At 42.4% G+C, this 18,301-nt stretch overlaps 1 protein-coding gene across 1 annotated transcript; it reads right to left on the bottom strand.

Annotated features, from left to right (window-relative positions):
- Nucleotides 1-1,811: 1,811 nt before the first annotated feature.
- Nucleotides 1,812-18,100, bottom strand: LOC114043324 (LIX1-like protein). Its single transcript, XM_027862400.1, has 6 exons — nt 17,693-18,100; nt 10,505-10,668; nt 7,476-7,616; nt 5,219-5,314; nt 4,549-4,626; nt 1,812-4,202 (listed from the first exon to the last, which is right to left on the bottom strand). Exons 1-6 carry the CDS (start codon nt 18,000-18,002, stop codon nt 3,960-3,962), a joined length of 1,032 nt encoding a protein of 343 aa, XP_027718201.1. The 5' UTR covers nt 18,003-18,100; the 3' UTR covers nt 1,812-3,959.
- Between the last annotated feature and the right edge of the window lie 201 nt (nt 18,101-18,301).

Here is an 18,301-nt window from a genome sequence, read left to right as displayed (position 1 = left end):
TCCATAATTTGGCTCTAACACACCTTTCTACTCTTTTTTTTTGTGACGCAATTGTGGCTAAGTGACTTGCCCAGGGTCACACAGCTATATGTCTGAGGCTAGATTTGAACTCAGTTCCTCCTGACTCCATGGCCAGTGCTTTATACACTGCGTCACCTAGCTGCCCCTACACCTTTCTACTCATGTACTATTCTCCTCTAGGGACTCTGTGTACCAAAACAGAGTAGTCTTCATTGACTTTTCACATACTGTCCTCCATACCTGGAATGGTCTTTGTTCATCTAAGACACTGAAGTCCCTTACTTTGCTTTAATGTCCAACTCAAATGTTATTTCCTCTATGAATTCTTTCTTCCACAACGTGATTTAAATCTTGATTAGCACTTTGCCTGAACCTTTATATTTCTCATATTCTCTCCAATCACAGAGGTTCTTGTCTTTAACTTAATTAGATGATAAGCTCCTAGAGAGTCATCTTTGTATCTCCAGTGTCCAGGATGACAGTACTCACTAAATATTTTAAATTAATCAACTCAATTGTAATGCAGAGGTGGAAAGGGGTATGTATGGTCTCCATCTCTGTAATACAAAAGGAATAAAGTGCTAAACTAATCAATATTTACTAGACAATAGTGAACATCTACTACAACACTGACCTTTTCCTTTTGAGAAGCTAGCCTGCCTTTAGATTGCTAAAATCTGATTAGTTGGGACAGAAAAAAGTTGCTTCCACCAGGGATTAGAAGGTGAAAGACAGATAAGTTAGGTGATACCCTACAAATAAGGGTACTTTTTCTTTTTGTTAGTTTTAGAGCCATAGAATTTTAGGGTAAGAAGAAATCTTAGGGGTCATCGAAGTAATACTGATGTTTTACAATGAATAAAATACCAGCTGAGGGTTTAAGGAGCTAAAGTGACTTCTCCAGGATTACATATTTATGAAAACACATTTTTAATCATATCTTCCCTTCCTTCTTGCCTTCCCTTTCTGCTCATTCCCCCCCCCCCCCCCCCCCAAAAAAAAAAAAAACCAAAACCTTCAAAAGCTCTTCATTCCTTACTGAATAAAATTCAGACTCCTTGATTTGGCAATCAGGAGTGTTAATGATTTGACTGCAGTCTCCTTTTTCTAGTCCAGTCTCCCATTATTCCCCTTCAAATGCCTTATGTTACACCAAAATGGACCATTACATTTTTTGTTTGCCAAAGAGACCAATAAAGAGTTGAGGCATTGGGGCAGCTAGATGGCACAGAGGATAGAGCATGGTCCTGGAGTCAGGAGGACCTGAGTTCAGATTTGGTCTCAGACCAGACACTTGACACTTACTAGCTGTGTGGCCCTGGGCAAGTCACTTAACCCCAATTGCCTCTCCAAAAAAAAAAAAAAATCTGAAGCATCACTACATTACTTAAAATTCTGTAAGATAATTGCTTGTGTGAAACAACCCTAAGGATTAAAGATTCACTTGAGATCGTCCCCAAAGGGTGGGAGGCAAATATGGGGCTCCTTCTATTTCACTGATGAAACTTATTGCCACTCTCCAACCCATACCTACAAGAAAAAATAATTGAAAATTTTCATTTCATCCTGTCTACAGGGCAGTAGGTTACTTGGAAGGACCACTTGGTGGAGGGCTATAGGTGTGTTTTTTTTTTTTTTCTCTTATTTGTTCTAAGGGATGTGTATCTGTCTGGAATGGAGAAGGATATAGCTAGCAATATAAGTGATGAAAAAATAGAAGTTATCACTAAACATTTTTATAAGATATGTTAAGCTCCTCTGAAATGATTTCAATAAAGAATCAATCTGGCTGACTACAGAAAATGGATTTTTAATTGTATAAAAGTGTGCATACAAAATACATAGAAAGTAGTAAAAGTTATGACACATAAAACTGAAGATGGGCAGTATAAGCACTGTCTCAACCTCACTGGGATCTAACTAGTCAATGAAACAAAAACCACCAGTTTGTGGCAGATCCAGGGACCAGCTCCCTATTCTTTCCCAGGGAGAGAGGAACAAGGAGAAAAGAGGGACCCAGATAAGGGGACAAGTGATTTAGGGTTTCAAATACCAAATGAAACAACTAGAAGCAATCACACCTCTGCTTTAACCTGGAGTAGGAACTCTTTACATCTGTCTATATTGGGGGGGGTAGGACCTCAAGAGTGAGGGAGAGCCCATTCTAGGTGCTAGTGAAGATGTGACTATCACCTGTACCTCTGAGCCCATATGTAGCGGTTACCTAGACAGCTCCCAAATAAAAAGAGTTGCTTATCCCACCTGCAGGAGGAAGTTGGGTCACACTGCCTAATTTTCCTAGAAGTGAAGATTACGACTGAGCAAAGATTAAATGAGTATCAATCAATGACAGAAAACGGCTGCAAAACAAGATGATTCCCCAAGCCCAATTTAGAAAGTGCATTCAAAGTAATATATATTAGTGTAAAGGAGGCGGTAGAAGCAAATCAGAAATAGATCTTAGAGAAACCTCCAGGCCACAAGGATAATTCTTTAGTGCTGTTTCAGAAAATCTCTCTTATACTTCTTCAAGGGAGAATGAGGTAGGGGAACTCACTCCCTAGTGAAAAGAAACAAAATTAGAATTTTAGAGACAGGCAGCTGGCCCTGGATCTCTTCCCTAAACATTCCAGAAAGGAAATCCAACCAGATCAGTGTCCAGTCCAATTTACTGAACAACTCATTCATGGGCTAACTGAAAGGAGGAGAAAGAAATCTGAGTCCTAGTAAGAGACAATGTGATGTAGGCAACCGCCTTGGACTTCAGACATGGGTTCCATCCAGCCCCAACTCTGAGCCTCGGTTTTCTTCATTCAAAAAAATGGGGATAATACTACTTATACTACCTACCTTAAAGGGTTGTAAGGAAAATGCTTTATAAACTTTAAAGCATTATATAATGTGTGCAACTACTACTACTATAATAACTGGTCAGTAGCTTCTGTCAGTAGGTAAAACAGCAGCTATTTAGGGGAAGAAGAAAAATCCTCCACAGGTAAAAACATATCCTTTCTAAGGAGTAAAGTGATGGGAGGAATAGATATCATAGGTATGTGTTTCATTCAACATACAAGTCGTATTGTCTCCAGGGAGCAAAAAGGCCCTAAGCCAGCACTGGTTGTAAATCAAAAGGGAAGGGGGAGAGAGAGAAAGAGAAACAGAAATTTCAGAACCTACCACCCAGCTCTGTAGTGTGAACTGTATCAGAAAATCGGAGTTGTTGGAATAGTACAGATACATCCTGGTAGCATCTTGGATTGGTGAAGACCCCTAAGTTATACTTAGGATCATTCTTCATCTCCCTTGGCCTTTTTTCTCATCAGCTTCTCAGGGGCAGCTAAGTGTAAGATGTTAGGCATCCACGTCTTGGGCTAGAATATGAGGGGACCTTAGAATAAAGTGGCATGGCAAGCTGTAATAGGAATGACTTGGTCTTGAAGAGGTCCTAGTCAAGGCAATCCAAAGCCTACAGCTTCATATTTCATGTACCCTGTTTTATTCAAAAGGGAAGTAGGAATTGGAGCTGGGATAGGAGGACAGGAAGCTTGGGCTCAAAGCTCTTACTCAAGTTGGCTATGTTTTTCAAAGGCAGACAAAGGTCTCCGTACCAAACAAGCCAACCAGAAGCTCCAGAAACACTTTGTGCTCTTAGAGAACTTTTCAGTAAACTTGAGAATTTGGTAATATGAGAGTCCATAGATGTCCATAGGCAATCCCTAGATGCCTCCATGTAGAGTGGGAATATGTTTCAAATGAAACAATTGCAGAAAAGATCAGGAAGGAAGAAAACGGTTTTCCTAGACAGATAGGAAACCAGACCTAGATTTAGTGTTTTTTAAAGTGTAAAAAATGAGTAAGTCTGTACAGAAAACTTTCCAAGTCTTAGAAAACAGATGTGCAAACAGAGGCTTGGAGAGGTGTGGTAGGGATGGGAGTGTCTAGCAATTAGAAGAGTGCATGGTGCCCAGTTGCCCAGCAGCCAGCATGAGAATGTCCTTCTTCTCCTTATGGAAGCGTAGCTCTTTGCCAGCCAGCCGGGCCTCATCCAGCTCCCTCTCAGTGGATGCCAGCTCTCTGGAAAGTGCTCCTGGTACACCCTGTTCCCGGCTTACCCAGTCCAGTGCCATCTGGTGGCGAATATCATCATCCAGGGCTCTGTGTGAGTAGTGAGCCAACACCTCCTGGCGGAAAAGGGAATGGGAAGGTCATTTGGCCAAGACAGAAGTTCATGACACCTTGATTCAACTAGAACTTACGAATGTTTTTGTCATGGAGTCTTTGCTAGGATTAGAACAGACTTGAAATGTTAAATGGACCACAGAGAGAACTCCCCAAAGGGAGAAGCTGGGGAGAAAAAAGTCCAAGGTCAAGACTGAAGAAGGAGAGGTTAGGGGAGTAAGCAAAAAAGCTAGTATAGGCTTGGACATTCCTAGCCTGGCAAAGATAGACCCGCTCAGCTTCAGATCTACCACAACAATCTTAATAACAGCTCTGCTAGCCTTTTCTTTTCTTGTGATCTCTCCTTACCTGTCGAGAACACTGTCTCTCCCTCATGGCCTTCAGGCTACCATTCCAATGCAATAGTTGGAAAACTGTCATCAGCTCCTGGGGAAAAGAATGGGACGTAGTAGGGAAAAGCACTGGCTGTACTTTTTGAAATCCCTGGGAACACAGAGCCTAAAATCAAGGACACATGTAAGATCGAATAGAGCTACAATGCCCTTTAAGACCTAAACAAATTGTCATTAAGTAAAGACAACTTGTTCAGGTAGAACAATTTTTATGTGTGGAAAGTTTTAAAAGGGAAAAATAAAATCAACTCAAAAGTGTGATTGACGGAGAAGTGCGAGAAGAAGCCAAAATTTTTGCACAGCTCATTGTTCCAAGATGACCCATCCCTAGGATAGAACTGTGATCCCACCCTGTAAGGAGGAGAAAACAGGGCTGCAAAAGGAATTTTCCAGGAGACCATCTATAAGTATTCATGGCATGGGGCGCTGGGGGTGGGATAATAAGGGTACTCTAGCTCTGAGTTACAAGTGCCCCGCTATGAGCTGCGAAGCAGAAAGGAAACCAGAGGAGCAGGGACCCTCTACTAAAGAAAAGGAACAGACTAGTTGGATAAGCAGAACCCTTCAAATCACAGAGCAGAAGTATTCCAGCTGGAGAAAAGGAGGGTATCTGACAAAGATGGTACCTGGAATTCCAGCATAGACTTGCCCTTGTTGGACTCTAGCATGAATCGGAAGGCACCGATCCCTGTGCTAGGGTTGTCTGCCTCCTCTCGGTTGCCCTGATGAAAGAGACATGAAAAGAAGCTTGAGTTTCCAATTTACAGCAGGCCAAGGTACAGTACTTTGCCAAAGGGCTCAAACCTGTGTCTGATCTTGATTGAAGGTAAGGAAGGACTTTTTTTTTTTTTAAAACAAGCATTTATGAAGCGCTACTGTGTGCCAGGCACTGTGCTAAGTGCTTTACAAATGCTCTCATTTGATCCTTGTAACAACCCTGGGAAGTAGGTGATACTATTAGATTAAGGTTAAATGAGTTGCCCAGGGTCAAACAGCTAGTGAGTAGGTTGGATCTGAACTCAAGTCTTCCTGACTCCAGGCCTGATACTTTATCTACTGTGCCACCTAGCTGCCTCTGCCCCATAGGGTAGTTCTCTCTATCCAAGGGGGTAAACACAAATTTAGAGGTGCAGATTTAGGCTACCCCAAAGGCTAACAGCTTCTGAGCAGTGGTCTGTGAGGCGGCTAGCTCTTGATAGGGGAACAGCAATGACCTGAGCTCTGGAAGCTATCTACAGTGGACTGATATCAAGGGCATTTGCCTGGTACATTTTCTGGAGGTTACCCGAATCAAGACTCAATTACAGGAGTCTTAACTTTCAGCCTGATATGCTCTCCTTCTTTGGAGCTGGGGCCAGGTAAAGGGTCAAGGCTATATAAGGAGCAGCTGAGACACACTGTTCTATGAACTAGGAGAAACAATAACCCTGCTAGTGTTCAGTTTCTGGGAACAGCAAGGATGCTAAAATCCTAGAAATGTGGGAGAGTTCGAGCCCTTTCCATGGTCTTTGAAGTGGCAGGGATAAATACCACCATTTTTTCCAATTCCTCTCTACCTCTTCTAAGTAGGTGAAAAAATCTCCAGCACACCTCAGCTTTTCTTTCCCCTCACATCCAGACTAAAAAGCAGCTGGGAAGGGTAAAGGGATGGGTGATGAGTAGCTTGGTCAGGGCTGATGTGGGAGAAGAAGCAACCATTCCCACTGCTTCCCCCTGCCATTAGTCAGCCTACATTGCACCTCAACCTTTACTGTTGCAGTCACCCCAAAGTAATCAAATTACGCGTTTTTTAACCTGCAAGAGATTTTTAAGTTTATCAAGTTCACTGGCTTGACAGATAGGAGGAGAAGCACATAGAGTGACTTATCAAGGTCACACAGCTTCTTGTACTTATGGCAGAACCAGTGCCAAAGAGCAAAGGTAATATTATACCGGCATCTGAGGCAAGACTAAATTTTGGTTTTGCCTCTAGATTAAAAACAAATGGGGACTGTAGCATGAAGAGTGTAGTTGCTAACAAAGATAGTAATCTATCCAATTATTAGTTATTTGTGCTTATTGAAGGGAGTGGTAGGGATGAATAAATCCAAAGTGATTTCATCTTGACCTAAGATTTCCTATATAACTTATTTTCAGTGGGCTTCCTAATTATTTTTTCATTTCCTAAGTACACTGGGATTGAGGGAAAGATGCCACACTAGGTCACAGGGGAAAACATCCAGGAATTAAAAATGTGCCACAATTGATCCTTATCATATATAACAGCCATTACTAGAATCAATTTGGTGTATTTTTCTTCACCTTGATCACAAAACAGGGATGGGGACAAAAAAATGGATGTGCAGCTACTCAATCTTTGGGAGGGGGTGTAGGATGAGAAACAGCAGTATTTATAAAGGAGATATCTCTTGGACCAAAAAAGCTCATCTGAAGGATGGATCTTGTTCCTTTTAAAGGATAAAAATAGATTTTTGTCCCACCCCCATCCCCTAAAAAGGTCAGAGTCAACTCCTTGCTGGAGTTGGCAGCAAATTAAACAGGAAAGGTAGAGAGATGAGAGGGAGCAGGTATGTACAGAAGAGAAGGGAATGTTGCAAACAAAAAAAAAAAGAAGCAAACAGAAGTTAGACATGTTTTTATTTTGGAATTTCATGATTTGATAGTAAACTTCAGGGGTTCCAGATGCCAGACAATCAAAATAAAAGAAAAAAGAGCACACACACACAGAGCAAAAAAACAAAAAACCTAACAAACCAAAAACAGACGTAGATAATGAAAAACAAAAGAAACAGAATGAATGAGCAGGCAGGCAAAGAAAAGAAAGTTTCTGGACTCTCCCACACCCCAGCCTCACTCTCTTTCACTCCAATTCCAAGTGCTTACATTGAAAGATGCCAGGGCCTCCGACACACTCTTCTCAATGAAGTCATCTGTGATTCTTCGGGAGGGATGCTCGTTAAACACAGAGTTCATTAGTGCAATCTTTGCAGCACTCCGACGGGCCTCAGCTTTTGTTGGGCAAAACTAGGCAAGAAGAGAGACGGAGACAGGAAGGGAACTCATGAGTGTGTGTGTGTGTGTTTGAGAAGGGGAAAACAGGGAGAGAGAAAGGAAAAGAAAGCAAATGGATGGAATTAGTTGTGCTCAACACACTCAAGTTTTCCTTGCAAAATGGCTCCTGAGCTTGGAACCACACACAATTCTGCCTCAACATCCTGAAGTCATTAAGAGGGAGCTGGAGACTGCTGTAATCCACTCCATCCTGAATGCAAAATAAAGGAGGCAGCCGAAGTCAGCGTATAATCACTGCACATGGAAAATGCCCCTGTTCAAACTGTCAACAAAATTAATTACTCAAGACCAAACTCTGGCCCGCCTGTTAGGAATCTGTCTATTCCCTGGCTCTGAGGATGGAGATGGGGGTTGGGGGTTGAAAAATGTTTTTTCCCCCTCCTTTTTTTGGACCTATCTAAAGAACTGAAAACAAGGATAAAATCCTACCTTGGGCTAAGGCTATTATGCACTCACTACCCTCTGAGCTCCTTTCACCCCAATAACTTCAGGAAGCCCAAGGCTAAGTAAGGACTTCCAAACTAGAGTGCATGGCCCAAAATTAAACATAAGATGAGGTAAAGAGAAAAGAAGTGGTTTTTGTGTAGTCTACCCATGCACCTAACACCCAATCTGATTTTTAAAATCCAAACAAACCCCTCTACTTTTGTAGATGGCCCCTCTACTTCAGCTCCCAAAACTGATCACAATGACTATCCAAATACCCACTTAAAGAATCCAGATGCCATTTTTAAAAAAGCTCAAGATTAAGCCACAAGAAGAGGTAGTAAAGGGAAGAAGAAGGTACATTGCATTCTTGGACAGAGCCTGTAACCGGTTTGCACCAACATTAGAATACTTCATACTTTTTTTTTAACCAGTATTTTTATAAATGATTTGGATGAAGGCATGGATTATATGAACACAAAATTTGTGAATGACATGAATCATTTGAGTAAATAACAAACATTTGAGTAAAGAATTTGTATACAAATACATCTTTATAGACAGCAATAAGCAATATATATATTATATATTTATATATATATATATATCTCAAATGGAATTTAATAGGTATAAGTTTAGAGTCTTCCATTCAAACACCTAACTAGATGATTACAGATTGAGAGTCATGGAACCATAGACTTAAAATATTTCATACTTTTCTAAAGCTTCCTTCAACTGACAGCTCTGAGAGATCTGGCTCTACTCGGCTGACACTGCTTCCCTCTTTCTAATTCTCATAGATCTACCTTCTTTACCACTCACTCACTAGCCTGACGTCTGCTGGTCTGCCAGTCGACGGCATGTGGAAACGACCTTCAGCAACAAGTGACTGGTGTGGAAGCCACATTAGATTCTATGTATCAAAATGTAGGCATAAGAGGCGCAACTCAGTGGGGAGTCTGAGGAAGCTAATCACACCCTGCCCCTGAAAGGGCCTTTACTTCGGCTGAATGTCATCACAAAATGTTCAAATCCTCATGAAACTATGGGACGGGGTATGGGTGGGGAAGAGTTAACACCTTGTTTTCTGAAAGAGAATGCATAAAAGTTAAGTCTGCTACTTAGCACTCTAGAGTGTGTATGTTTGCTTCTCTGAAATAATGTAGGACTCAGAGGGGGAAAAAAGTACATTTAATAATCTAATATGAACTGACCTATTCCTCTGTGGTTGTTTATATTTGAAGCTGGAATTGAGCTTCTAATGGGGTTATGAAAATTGTGAAACATAGAACAAAGATGTCTATTTTCCTTTTTTTTTTTTCCTTTTTTGGTGAGGCAATTGGGATTAAGTGACTTGCCCAGGACCACACAGCTAGTAAGCCAAGTGTCTGAGGAGAGATTTGAACTCAGGTCCTCCTGACCCCTAGGCTGAAGCTCTATCCGCTGTACCACCTAGCTGGCCCAAGATGTCTGTTTTCTGAAACTTCTCCTCCAAACTCCTAATCTACAACAAAGGGCCACTTAGAGGACTCCTTCTTTGAAAGGGATAAGCGAGAGAATCTTAGAAAATCACTCCATTAGCAATATTTTCCCATTTTAAGCTTTAGCCAAATGCCACAGTATATAAATGAATGAATTTTTGAAAAATCATGTATTATGTGCTTGCCATGTGCCATGCACTTTGTAAACTGGGTGAAAGGATGGGGCTCATTACCTTTCTCACAGAGCAGTAACTGCCCTCATTTAATATTTTCCCCTAGAACTATGGAATTTTAGAATTGGCTCTAATCTAGTACAACCCCCTTTTTTGTTCCAGAGACAGTGATTTGCCTAAAGTCACAGCGCTAGTTAATGATCAAGCCAGGTCTCATAACTCTTAGACCAGTGTTTTTTCCATCATACCTCACTGCCTTCCTTTCATCCCTTAGGGTCCTCAACAAAGCCAAATTTAGCTGACTAACTTTCTCCAGCAGCTGCACAATAAGACCAGGCCAAGAAATGAAGAAAAATCCTGCGATTCTCCAGAAGTAGAGATGGCAAGGAGTTAGGATGTATTGATACACAACAGACTTGGCTGTGTGCTCGAGGACCAACAACCTAAGGCAAGGGACAAGCTAGCCACGATGGCCCAGGTTCAGGGGTGGGAACGTCATCTCCTTCGGACACAAGGAAAGTTCAGAGCCTCAGAAAATTCAGACAAAGCTTAGCGTGCCCCTTAGATTCTTTAGTGGTAAAAATAAGAAGAACCACAAAACCTCAAATGTTTGCCATAATAACTATTGGTATTAATCCCCAAATGTGTGTTTTTAGGCAGGAATTTAAGACAGCTTTCAAGTAGCTGAAGGACAGCAGGAGAGAAAGCTAAAAGTGTCTGAGCTTTCATTTTGGCTACTGCCAAATCTGTGAGCTCTTACCTGGAAACTACCAAAGCAACTTCCTCCAGGCAGAGTGACATAACAGACGTATGGGGGGCTATTGGAGGGCACCATCTCATAAACCACTAGAGCCCCATTCTTCAGGTCAGCTCCACGGGACTGCTTCATCTGCCAAAATTCCTGCAGAGCCTCCACCACATTCACTGCGGAAAAAGAGGAAGCCAGCTTCAGAAACATCTCCAAACGCTGAACATGTGCTATGATTCTGCTCCTTAGTTCACCACCCCACCTCTTAATTAGCTTAACCCGGTACACCTAACCTATGGCAAAGTCCATGCTTGCCACTGGCAATTCCATAACTTCATTCCAAGAAATCCAGGGAATAGCCATCATATCCCTTTGTCCTCGGCCACAAAGTATGGCAATCTAAACTCAACAGATCACATGCCAGGCAAAGCTTTCAAGAATAGTCAGCCCCTGCTATTCCCATCCTATCTGGCAGAGAAGAAAGACTGCATTACCCCACAAATAGACCACTGACTTTGGGGGAAATCTGAACCCTATTTGACCATACTCATCATGTTTCTGGAGAGCAGCTTGGTAACCTAATTGGACTCTTCCTTCACTCTGTCTGCCATCAATGTCTATATTATATGAATGAATATTTCTTAGGAACCTAGGATTTAGAAGTGGAAGACACGTTAGAGATCTAGCAGATCAGTCAATCAACAAGCATTTATTAAACATCAAACCCCTTACTTTAGAGATGAAGAACCAGAGGGTCAGAAAGATAGAGTACTTTGCCTAATGTCACACAAGGAGCAGAGCTAGAATCCAAACCGAAGTTCTCAGTCTCCAAATTCTCCACACTGACACTCCCACTATACTACTCTACCTTCTAATTCTTTCTCTAAATGTTTGCGAATCCACAGCAGAACTATATTCCTGAGCCAATCCTGCTGGCACTTAGCTCCCTTACCAATACCCTTGTTACCTAATTTACTTTCTCCTCTACTCAGAAGGATTCCTTACTTCTACTCCCTCTATTTTATTTCAAATGATGACCTGGAGATTTAGAATAAACAATCTCATACTTTAAGATCCCTGCATGCCCTGAACAGCACCCATCCCCTGATCCCCACCACGACATGCACATACAAATCCTATGGTCATAGCCATTAACCACTTTGCAAGGGTATATATTTTTTAATGACAAACATGTTTTCAAAACAGTTTATTTCAAAACTTGTTTCACAAACAAGTTAAAAAGCTTTGGTTTTAATTATAAATATGACTTAGAGAAGTTTTGTTCACCTACATTTTTCACAGCAACAATCTTCAGGAGTAAGTTAGAAATCATGAAACAATACTAACTGTATACTGGCTTGATTTTGATTCCTGGTGGCTTTCATTCTTACATAGAGGAACCTTGCAAAGGGGTGGGGGGAGGATTTGCTCATTTACCCGCCCCAGTTCCTGGCCATCAGATCTTTCATTCTGTCTCTTTCCCACCCTTAGTATTAGGAAGGGCTCTTCTAAGGTCACTCCGGCCCAAACTGCTTAGCCATCATTGTTGTTTCCTTCTGGTCTTTTCAGCCCCAGTTCCCTCTTTGAGAAGACCTGCACAATAGGCTGGGTGGCAGCTCTCCTGACAAGCAAACAACAGGGAGAAAGGGAAGGGGAAGGGACTATGGTGAGAACACAGTAAGAAAGACGGTCCCATTAAAAAGTTCACATCGAGGCTCAGCTTCCAACTATGTCCCCCTTGGCACAAAACTCACATCTACCCTACAAATATAGCTTTGTCTCTCTTGCCTGTAACGAACTACCTGCTAACTTCTGCTTTTGGAGAGATCACTCAAAACTGAGGGAAAGAAAAAGGCTTATTTAGGGATAGCTGATAAATGCTGACAAAATGCTAATAGGAAGGGGCAGTTAATGTTACTTTTTATTTTTAAATGCAACAGGGTTGAAAGAATGGATTAATTTTCAAAAAGGCACACACTTCTACCCATCAACAACTAACCTATTATAAGTTGGTGCAGGCCTCAGAAATAAGAGAAATGAGAACAACAGGACTAAGCATAAACATTCATCAAAAATGATTTGTTAAACAAATAATTGTGTGTGACACACCGTGATAAACAAAGAGAAATACACCAGTATAGTTTTGTCCTTTAGAAGTTTACAATCCAAGATAGACATTACTAATAGAGAAAGACGTGTGTAAGACTTACATACATAAATACAATAAAATAAAAACATGAAAAAGGCAGCGAATATATGTGTCAAATACAGGTATATAAATGGGGGGGCTAGAATGAGTGAGTAGATAATGTAATTGGGGAAAAGTGAAAGAAGGCAGAGATGGGAGTACCCTAGCTGTTGTTGCTCATCCTTCATTTTCAAAAAGTACCAATGATATCATGGAGTGACTTGGATTTAGGTGAGACAGAGCTGCACAAAGCCATCAGCCTCACTCTCTCTTCCAGATTCATCAAAGTCCAGTGGGAAGACGAAAGTCAAGACTGGCACTAAGAGACTGGTAAGAGAAGAGGAAGCTGGACCAAATCAAGTTTCATACAGGTTGCAGAAAGTTTTGGGGAGGGTGAGTGAGACCCCATTTCTTAATTCACCTTTCTAGGGTATAGATCTTATTCAATTAGCATGATGCAGAGGCAAAGAACACTCCAACTCTTTCCTACCAGCTGATGCCACTTAAAAGGGAAAGAGAATATGATTTCCGTAAAAGTCTCTCTCCTTGACCCACAAAGGCCACTTTTCAACCTTCAGAGACTTGTTGATTATAATAATGATCTACTGAGTTGGATAATATTTTGGTTGAGCATGGCACCACAAGGCAAGATTTTAGAGAGGAACCATAATACACATTAGATTCCTGGAAGCATAGACAAGAGCTTTAATACAAACACAAAGATTTACTCGTGGCACATGAATTTAAGTTAAGAATATTTCCTAGTGAACAAAGGGATAACAATTCACTCAGTAAAAAATGGCGTGGAGGATTTAGAGAGGCTCTTAGGAAGGGAAATACTGTAAAGAAACTGTGACTTTGGGGGGAGTGACAACTCCATAGAAAACTAATTCAGAATACAATTTCTAAACTATGGAAACCCCTGGATCAGCAAGTTTAATTCCATAGTATTTAATAAACCAGGAATCTGGCTGTAAGTCAGACAAGACAGAGAAACTGTATTAAAAAGGGGTAGATGGAAAAGAGATAAATTTATGTTGGTTTAGGGATTTTTAGATCAGGATGATGGGATATTTTGTTCATTCTAATTATGCAAAAGCTCCAAGCAGATTAGTACTACCATAATCTCAAGGGAGAAGAATCAGAGGAGGTAACTATGCAAAGTTATATAGCAAAGTAAAGAATTTGGCTAATAGACTCCCATACATCCAATTATACTTATTTTGAAGAGTCAGCCAAACAGAAACATAAATGGATGATATGCTTTGGTAAATTAGGGAACAAGGGGGGAATACTAAAACACTGTTTAATCCCTCATATTGTGCAGAGCTCACTTCTGAGTGTGAATCGTATGGGAGAAGACAGGAGGGAGAAAAAAGCTTAATGAGGGATTCAGGACACAAAGTAATTGAAGAGTACTTAATTTAAGTGTTCAAGTCAAAGACAGATAATGTTATAAGGTAGCATCTCCTAAAAGAGATGAAAGACTAGGAATAAGGTAAGGAACCTAGGTGAAGAATGACAAAGGCCAGGGGCAGCTAGGTGGCGCAGTGGATAGAGCACCCGCCCTGAAGTCAGGAGGATTCAGTTCAAATCTGACCTCAGACCAAACATTTAACACTTAATAGCTGTGTGATCTTGCACAAGTCACTTAACCCCGATTGCCTCACTTAAAAAAAAAACAAAACAAAGAATGGGAAAGGTCAACCATTGAAGAAATATGGGCAAATTATGTTCCAGGGACATCTATTCCAGAATCAATCAGGCCAGCTGCTAAAGGCCAAACCACCAGTCACTGGAAACAAGAGTACAAAGCAATTGGCAGCTTCAAGTATGAAACTAGTAGGAAGAATAAGTATTTCCATGTGGTCTGAAAGGACTTCCCACTTTAAAAAAGTAGACTTTTCTTGCTCGAGATAAAACTACCTGCCAAATCCTACAAAATCTACAAAATTCTACAAAATCTAGCAGATATTTGCTGGATAGCCAGCCAAAACTAGTTGGGGAATCCAGTTAGAAAGTCTTAAGACAGGACAGTGGGATGGGGTGGAAGGGGGATAATGAGTGGAAGAGGAATTGTAGAGAGTTCAAGAAGAGAAAACTGCATAATCTGAGGCCTGATTGATAATCTATCATCAGCCTCCTTTGATTCTTCCTGCCCTTTTTTTGCACGTTAAAATTAATATTTATTTTTTCCAATTAACAAACATTTATTTTCTCCACCTCCTACCTTCCCCCCCTCTCCCCAGGAAGAGCAAAACTCTTGCAATGAAAAAAAGAAAAAATAAAACTTAGTTTTGCTTAGTTAAGCAAAACAAACTGTCATATTGTCCTAATTGGAAAATGTGTCCCATTTACACCCAGAGTCTTTCATCACTCTGTTGGGAAGTGGGTAGCATTCCTTAGCATCAAAACTCTGGAATCATGCTTGGCCATTGCATTGATCTGAGTTGCCAAGTCTTTCAAAGTTGTTAATTTTTAAAATACTGTTAAAATTTAAATTTTTCTCCTGGTTCTGTTCACTTCCCTTGCATCAGTTCATATAAATCTTCATAGGTTTCTCTGAAACTGTCTCCATTTCTTATGGAACAACCATTACATCCACATACTCTCATTTGTTCATTTTCCAGTTCAGGGGAACTCCTTTAGTTTTCAGACATCTAGGTGGTGCAGTGGATCAAGTGCTGGGCCTGGAGTCAGGAAAACTCATCTATGTGAGTTCAAATCCTGCCTCAGGCACTTACTAGTTGTGTGATAAGCCATTTAACCCTGTTTGCCTCAGTTTCCTTATCTGTAAAAAGGGGGGGAGAAGGGAAATGGCAAACTACTCCAGTATCTCTGCCATGAAAACCCCAAATGGGGTCATAAACAGTAGAATAAGACTGAACCACTCTTGGTTTTCAGTTCTTTGCTACCACAAAAAGAGCTGTCATAAATATTTTTGTACCTGTGGATCCTTTCCCTCTATTTTTTAAAAAAAAATCATTATAATCATTTTATCATGTTGTTTTTTTTTTTGTCATTTAGTAGTTGTATTACCCCCCATGTTCTTCCTAGGAACACCAGAAAATTCATATAAGGGTCTTGGATTAGAGCTCAGGTAGGAGCTGTTGGAGCTCTATCATAGAATAGACTCCATTTTTCACAAACCACATGGAAATCCTGAAGAGAAAGCCTTCAGGTTTGGAAACTCGTAGAAAATCATTCTCAGTCATTAATGATCTTCCTCCCATTCCATCCTTAACTCTCTGCAACGTGGTTTCTGACCTCATCACTCCTCTAACACTGCTCTTTCAAATTTACCAATTGCCTCTTAATTGCCAAAGCTGACAGTCTTTTTTCTGTCTGTGCTGTGTCTGACATTATTGGCTTCTGTTTCTTCTCTGGGCTTTTGTGACACTTCTCTCTCCTGGTTCTCTACTGTCTGACTGGTCCTCTTCAGTCTCCTCTGCCAGTTCATCATTCATAACATGCCCTGTAACTGTGGGTGTTCCCTAAGGCTCAGTCCTAGGCCCATCATTCACCCTACATACCCTCCCGGTTAATTTATCAGCTCCATCGGCTTCCTTGTCATTTCTATACCCATAACTCTTAAACTTACGTGAACTGCTCCAGTCTTTCTTCTGAGGTTCAATCACTATTTTGTTGAAGGAACCTCATTCTTCCCATCTCTTGGATTCCTCACTCTCCCTAATCCTACATATCCAATTAGTTATCAAATCGTGACATTTCTACCTCTGCAACATTTCTTACATCTGAGCTTTTTTCTCTGGGGAGGCTTGGAGTTGCTAAATGCCCTACCCAACTGAGGTCAAACAGCTAATTAATGTTAAAGCTGGAGCTTTAACCCAAGTCTCCCAGGTCAAACTTCTTTCTACAACACCACAGAGCCTTTATGTTTGTTGAATGAATAAAGCAAAATCTGCTGGCTGCTTCTTTAACTGGTGGAAGTATACCTCTTCAAGGTGGAATGGTCAGTAACCTATAATGGTGTATATCAAGAAAACAGTAAGTAATGGCAGTTTCATCAGTTTACAATCCTTGCTCAATCAATAAATGAAGGTGGGTTAATTTCCACATTTCCAAACTAATAAAAAAAATGATCACTGGCTACATACAGCAAAAGGGGAAGACCAGTCCTGGACTTGAACAACTCTGCTGTGTTTATCTGAGAATTAAACTTTACACTGTTGTGATTTATGAAGACCAGAGGAAAATGAGACATGTTTCTTTAAGGGATTACAAAAATCACAGTTTAAACTAGTGAATTCTCTGGCCTCTCAAAAATGGTCTTTAAGTCTGAGAAAAGCCTGGCATCACTTTCCACTGTCTTTAAAAGAGAAAGTTAAAGAAACAGTCCCCTCCCCAGCAAAGAAAAGACTATCCCAATGTACAGAAGCAACCTTCCTGTCTTCAGAGCTGGGATTTCTTTTTCACAAATCACTAGACAAAGTCTGGAAATTGAGCATCCATTCAATTCAACGAGTGTTTCTTAAATGCCCATGACGTTGAGTACAAAATACCCCTACTTGAGGGTGTTGCCCAAGGCTCAGTCCTAGGCACACAACTCCCCCTCCACACTAGGCTAACTTATCAGCTCCCATGGGCTCAATTGTCATTTCTACACCGATAATTCTTAAGCCCCAGGCTTTTCTCGGAGAGTCTGCGCGGGTGACAAAGACAAAAAGGAAACGGCCCCTGCCCTCACGAAGCTTAGGATCCACAGGCCTTGGATAAGAATCTACCGTGGAAATGCGGCTCGGTCAGAACCCAATACCTGGGCCTCAAGGGGGAGGATTTAGCTGGGCCAGGCGACCAGGGCCGGACGGAGGGGAAGGCCCCGCCATGTCTCGAGGTTCCCCGCCGGGAAGGCCACGAAGGTCAGGAACTCGAGTGGCAGGCGGCTGGACGGGGCCTCAGAGGGTCCTAGGTAAGGGGCCACGACCTCTCCGCGGGTCTCGCGTGGGAGGCCAGAGTGCCCCGCGGGGACCCCGCTGGGCCCCCAGACTCACCTCGGCCGTAGCCCTGCGTGTGCTTGGCGAAGCTCCTCACTACGGCCTCCACGGCCTCGCGCAGCACGGCGGGGCTGCCCGCGGCGCCGGGGGGCAGGGGGAGCCCCGCGGCCCCGGACAGCAGCAGAGGCGGCGGCGGGGGGGCCGGCGGCGGTGGCGCCGGCTGGGGGCCCCCCGGGGGGCTGGCGGCGGCGGCGGCGGCGGCGGCGGCGGCCCCGGTCACTCCGGGCCGCAGAGCTCGCAGAGTGCCCATCCCGCCGCCGCCGCCGCCCACTCCGGGCTGCAGTCGCTGCGCTCGCATCGTCTCCATCCAGGCTGACTCCCACAGTGCCCAGCCGCAGCCCAGAAAACTCCTGAGCCGTCCTCTGGGCTCGAGCTAACGGTCTACGAGGTCTGGGACAGCTTGGGCCGCGCGCCTCGGGGCGGGGGCAGCCGTAAGGGCTCTACTGGCTGTCAGTCATGAAGGGGCGGGGACGAGCCGGCTCTGTGCCAATCACAGCCAGGGGGCGGGAGGAAAAAGCCTGCCTCCCCACGGCAGGCAGACTACCACAGTGGGTGGAGCTAGTGCGGTAGCCATTCGAAGAGAAGAAAAGCGGATTCTCACCAATA

The sequence above is a fragment of the Vombatus ursinus genome, unplaced genomic scaffold, assembly GCF_900497805.2.
Source record: "Vombatus ursinus unplaced genomic scaffold, bare-nosed wombat genome assembly UNPS02014768.1, whole genome shotgun sequence".
Classification (NCBI taxonomy): Eukaryota; Metazoa; Chordata; class Mammalia; order Diprotodontia; family Vombatidae; genus Vombatus; species Vombatus ursinus.
Note: the sequence above shows the minus strand (reverse complement) of the source record. Positions and strands in the feature narration are given on the sequence as shown.

What these genes read in the sequence shown, in the direction of transcription:
- LOC114043324 (XM_027862400.1), bottom strand. Translation starts at nt 18,002, where the DNA reads ATGGAGACGATGCGAGCGCAGCGACTGCAGCCCGGAGTGGGCGGCGGC. An exon ending in AGGCCCTGGCATCTTTCAAT is followed by an intron (nt 5,315 to 7,475) that starts GTAAGCACTTGG and finishes CTCTTTCATCAG; the next exon opens with GGCAACCGAGAGGAGGCAGA. An exon ending in AGTCTATGCTGGAATTCCAG is followed by an intron (nt 4,627 to 5,218) that starts GTACCATCTTTG and finishes TCTTTTCCCCAG; the next exon opens with GAGCTGATGACAGTTTTCCA.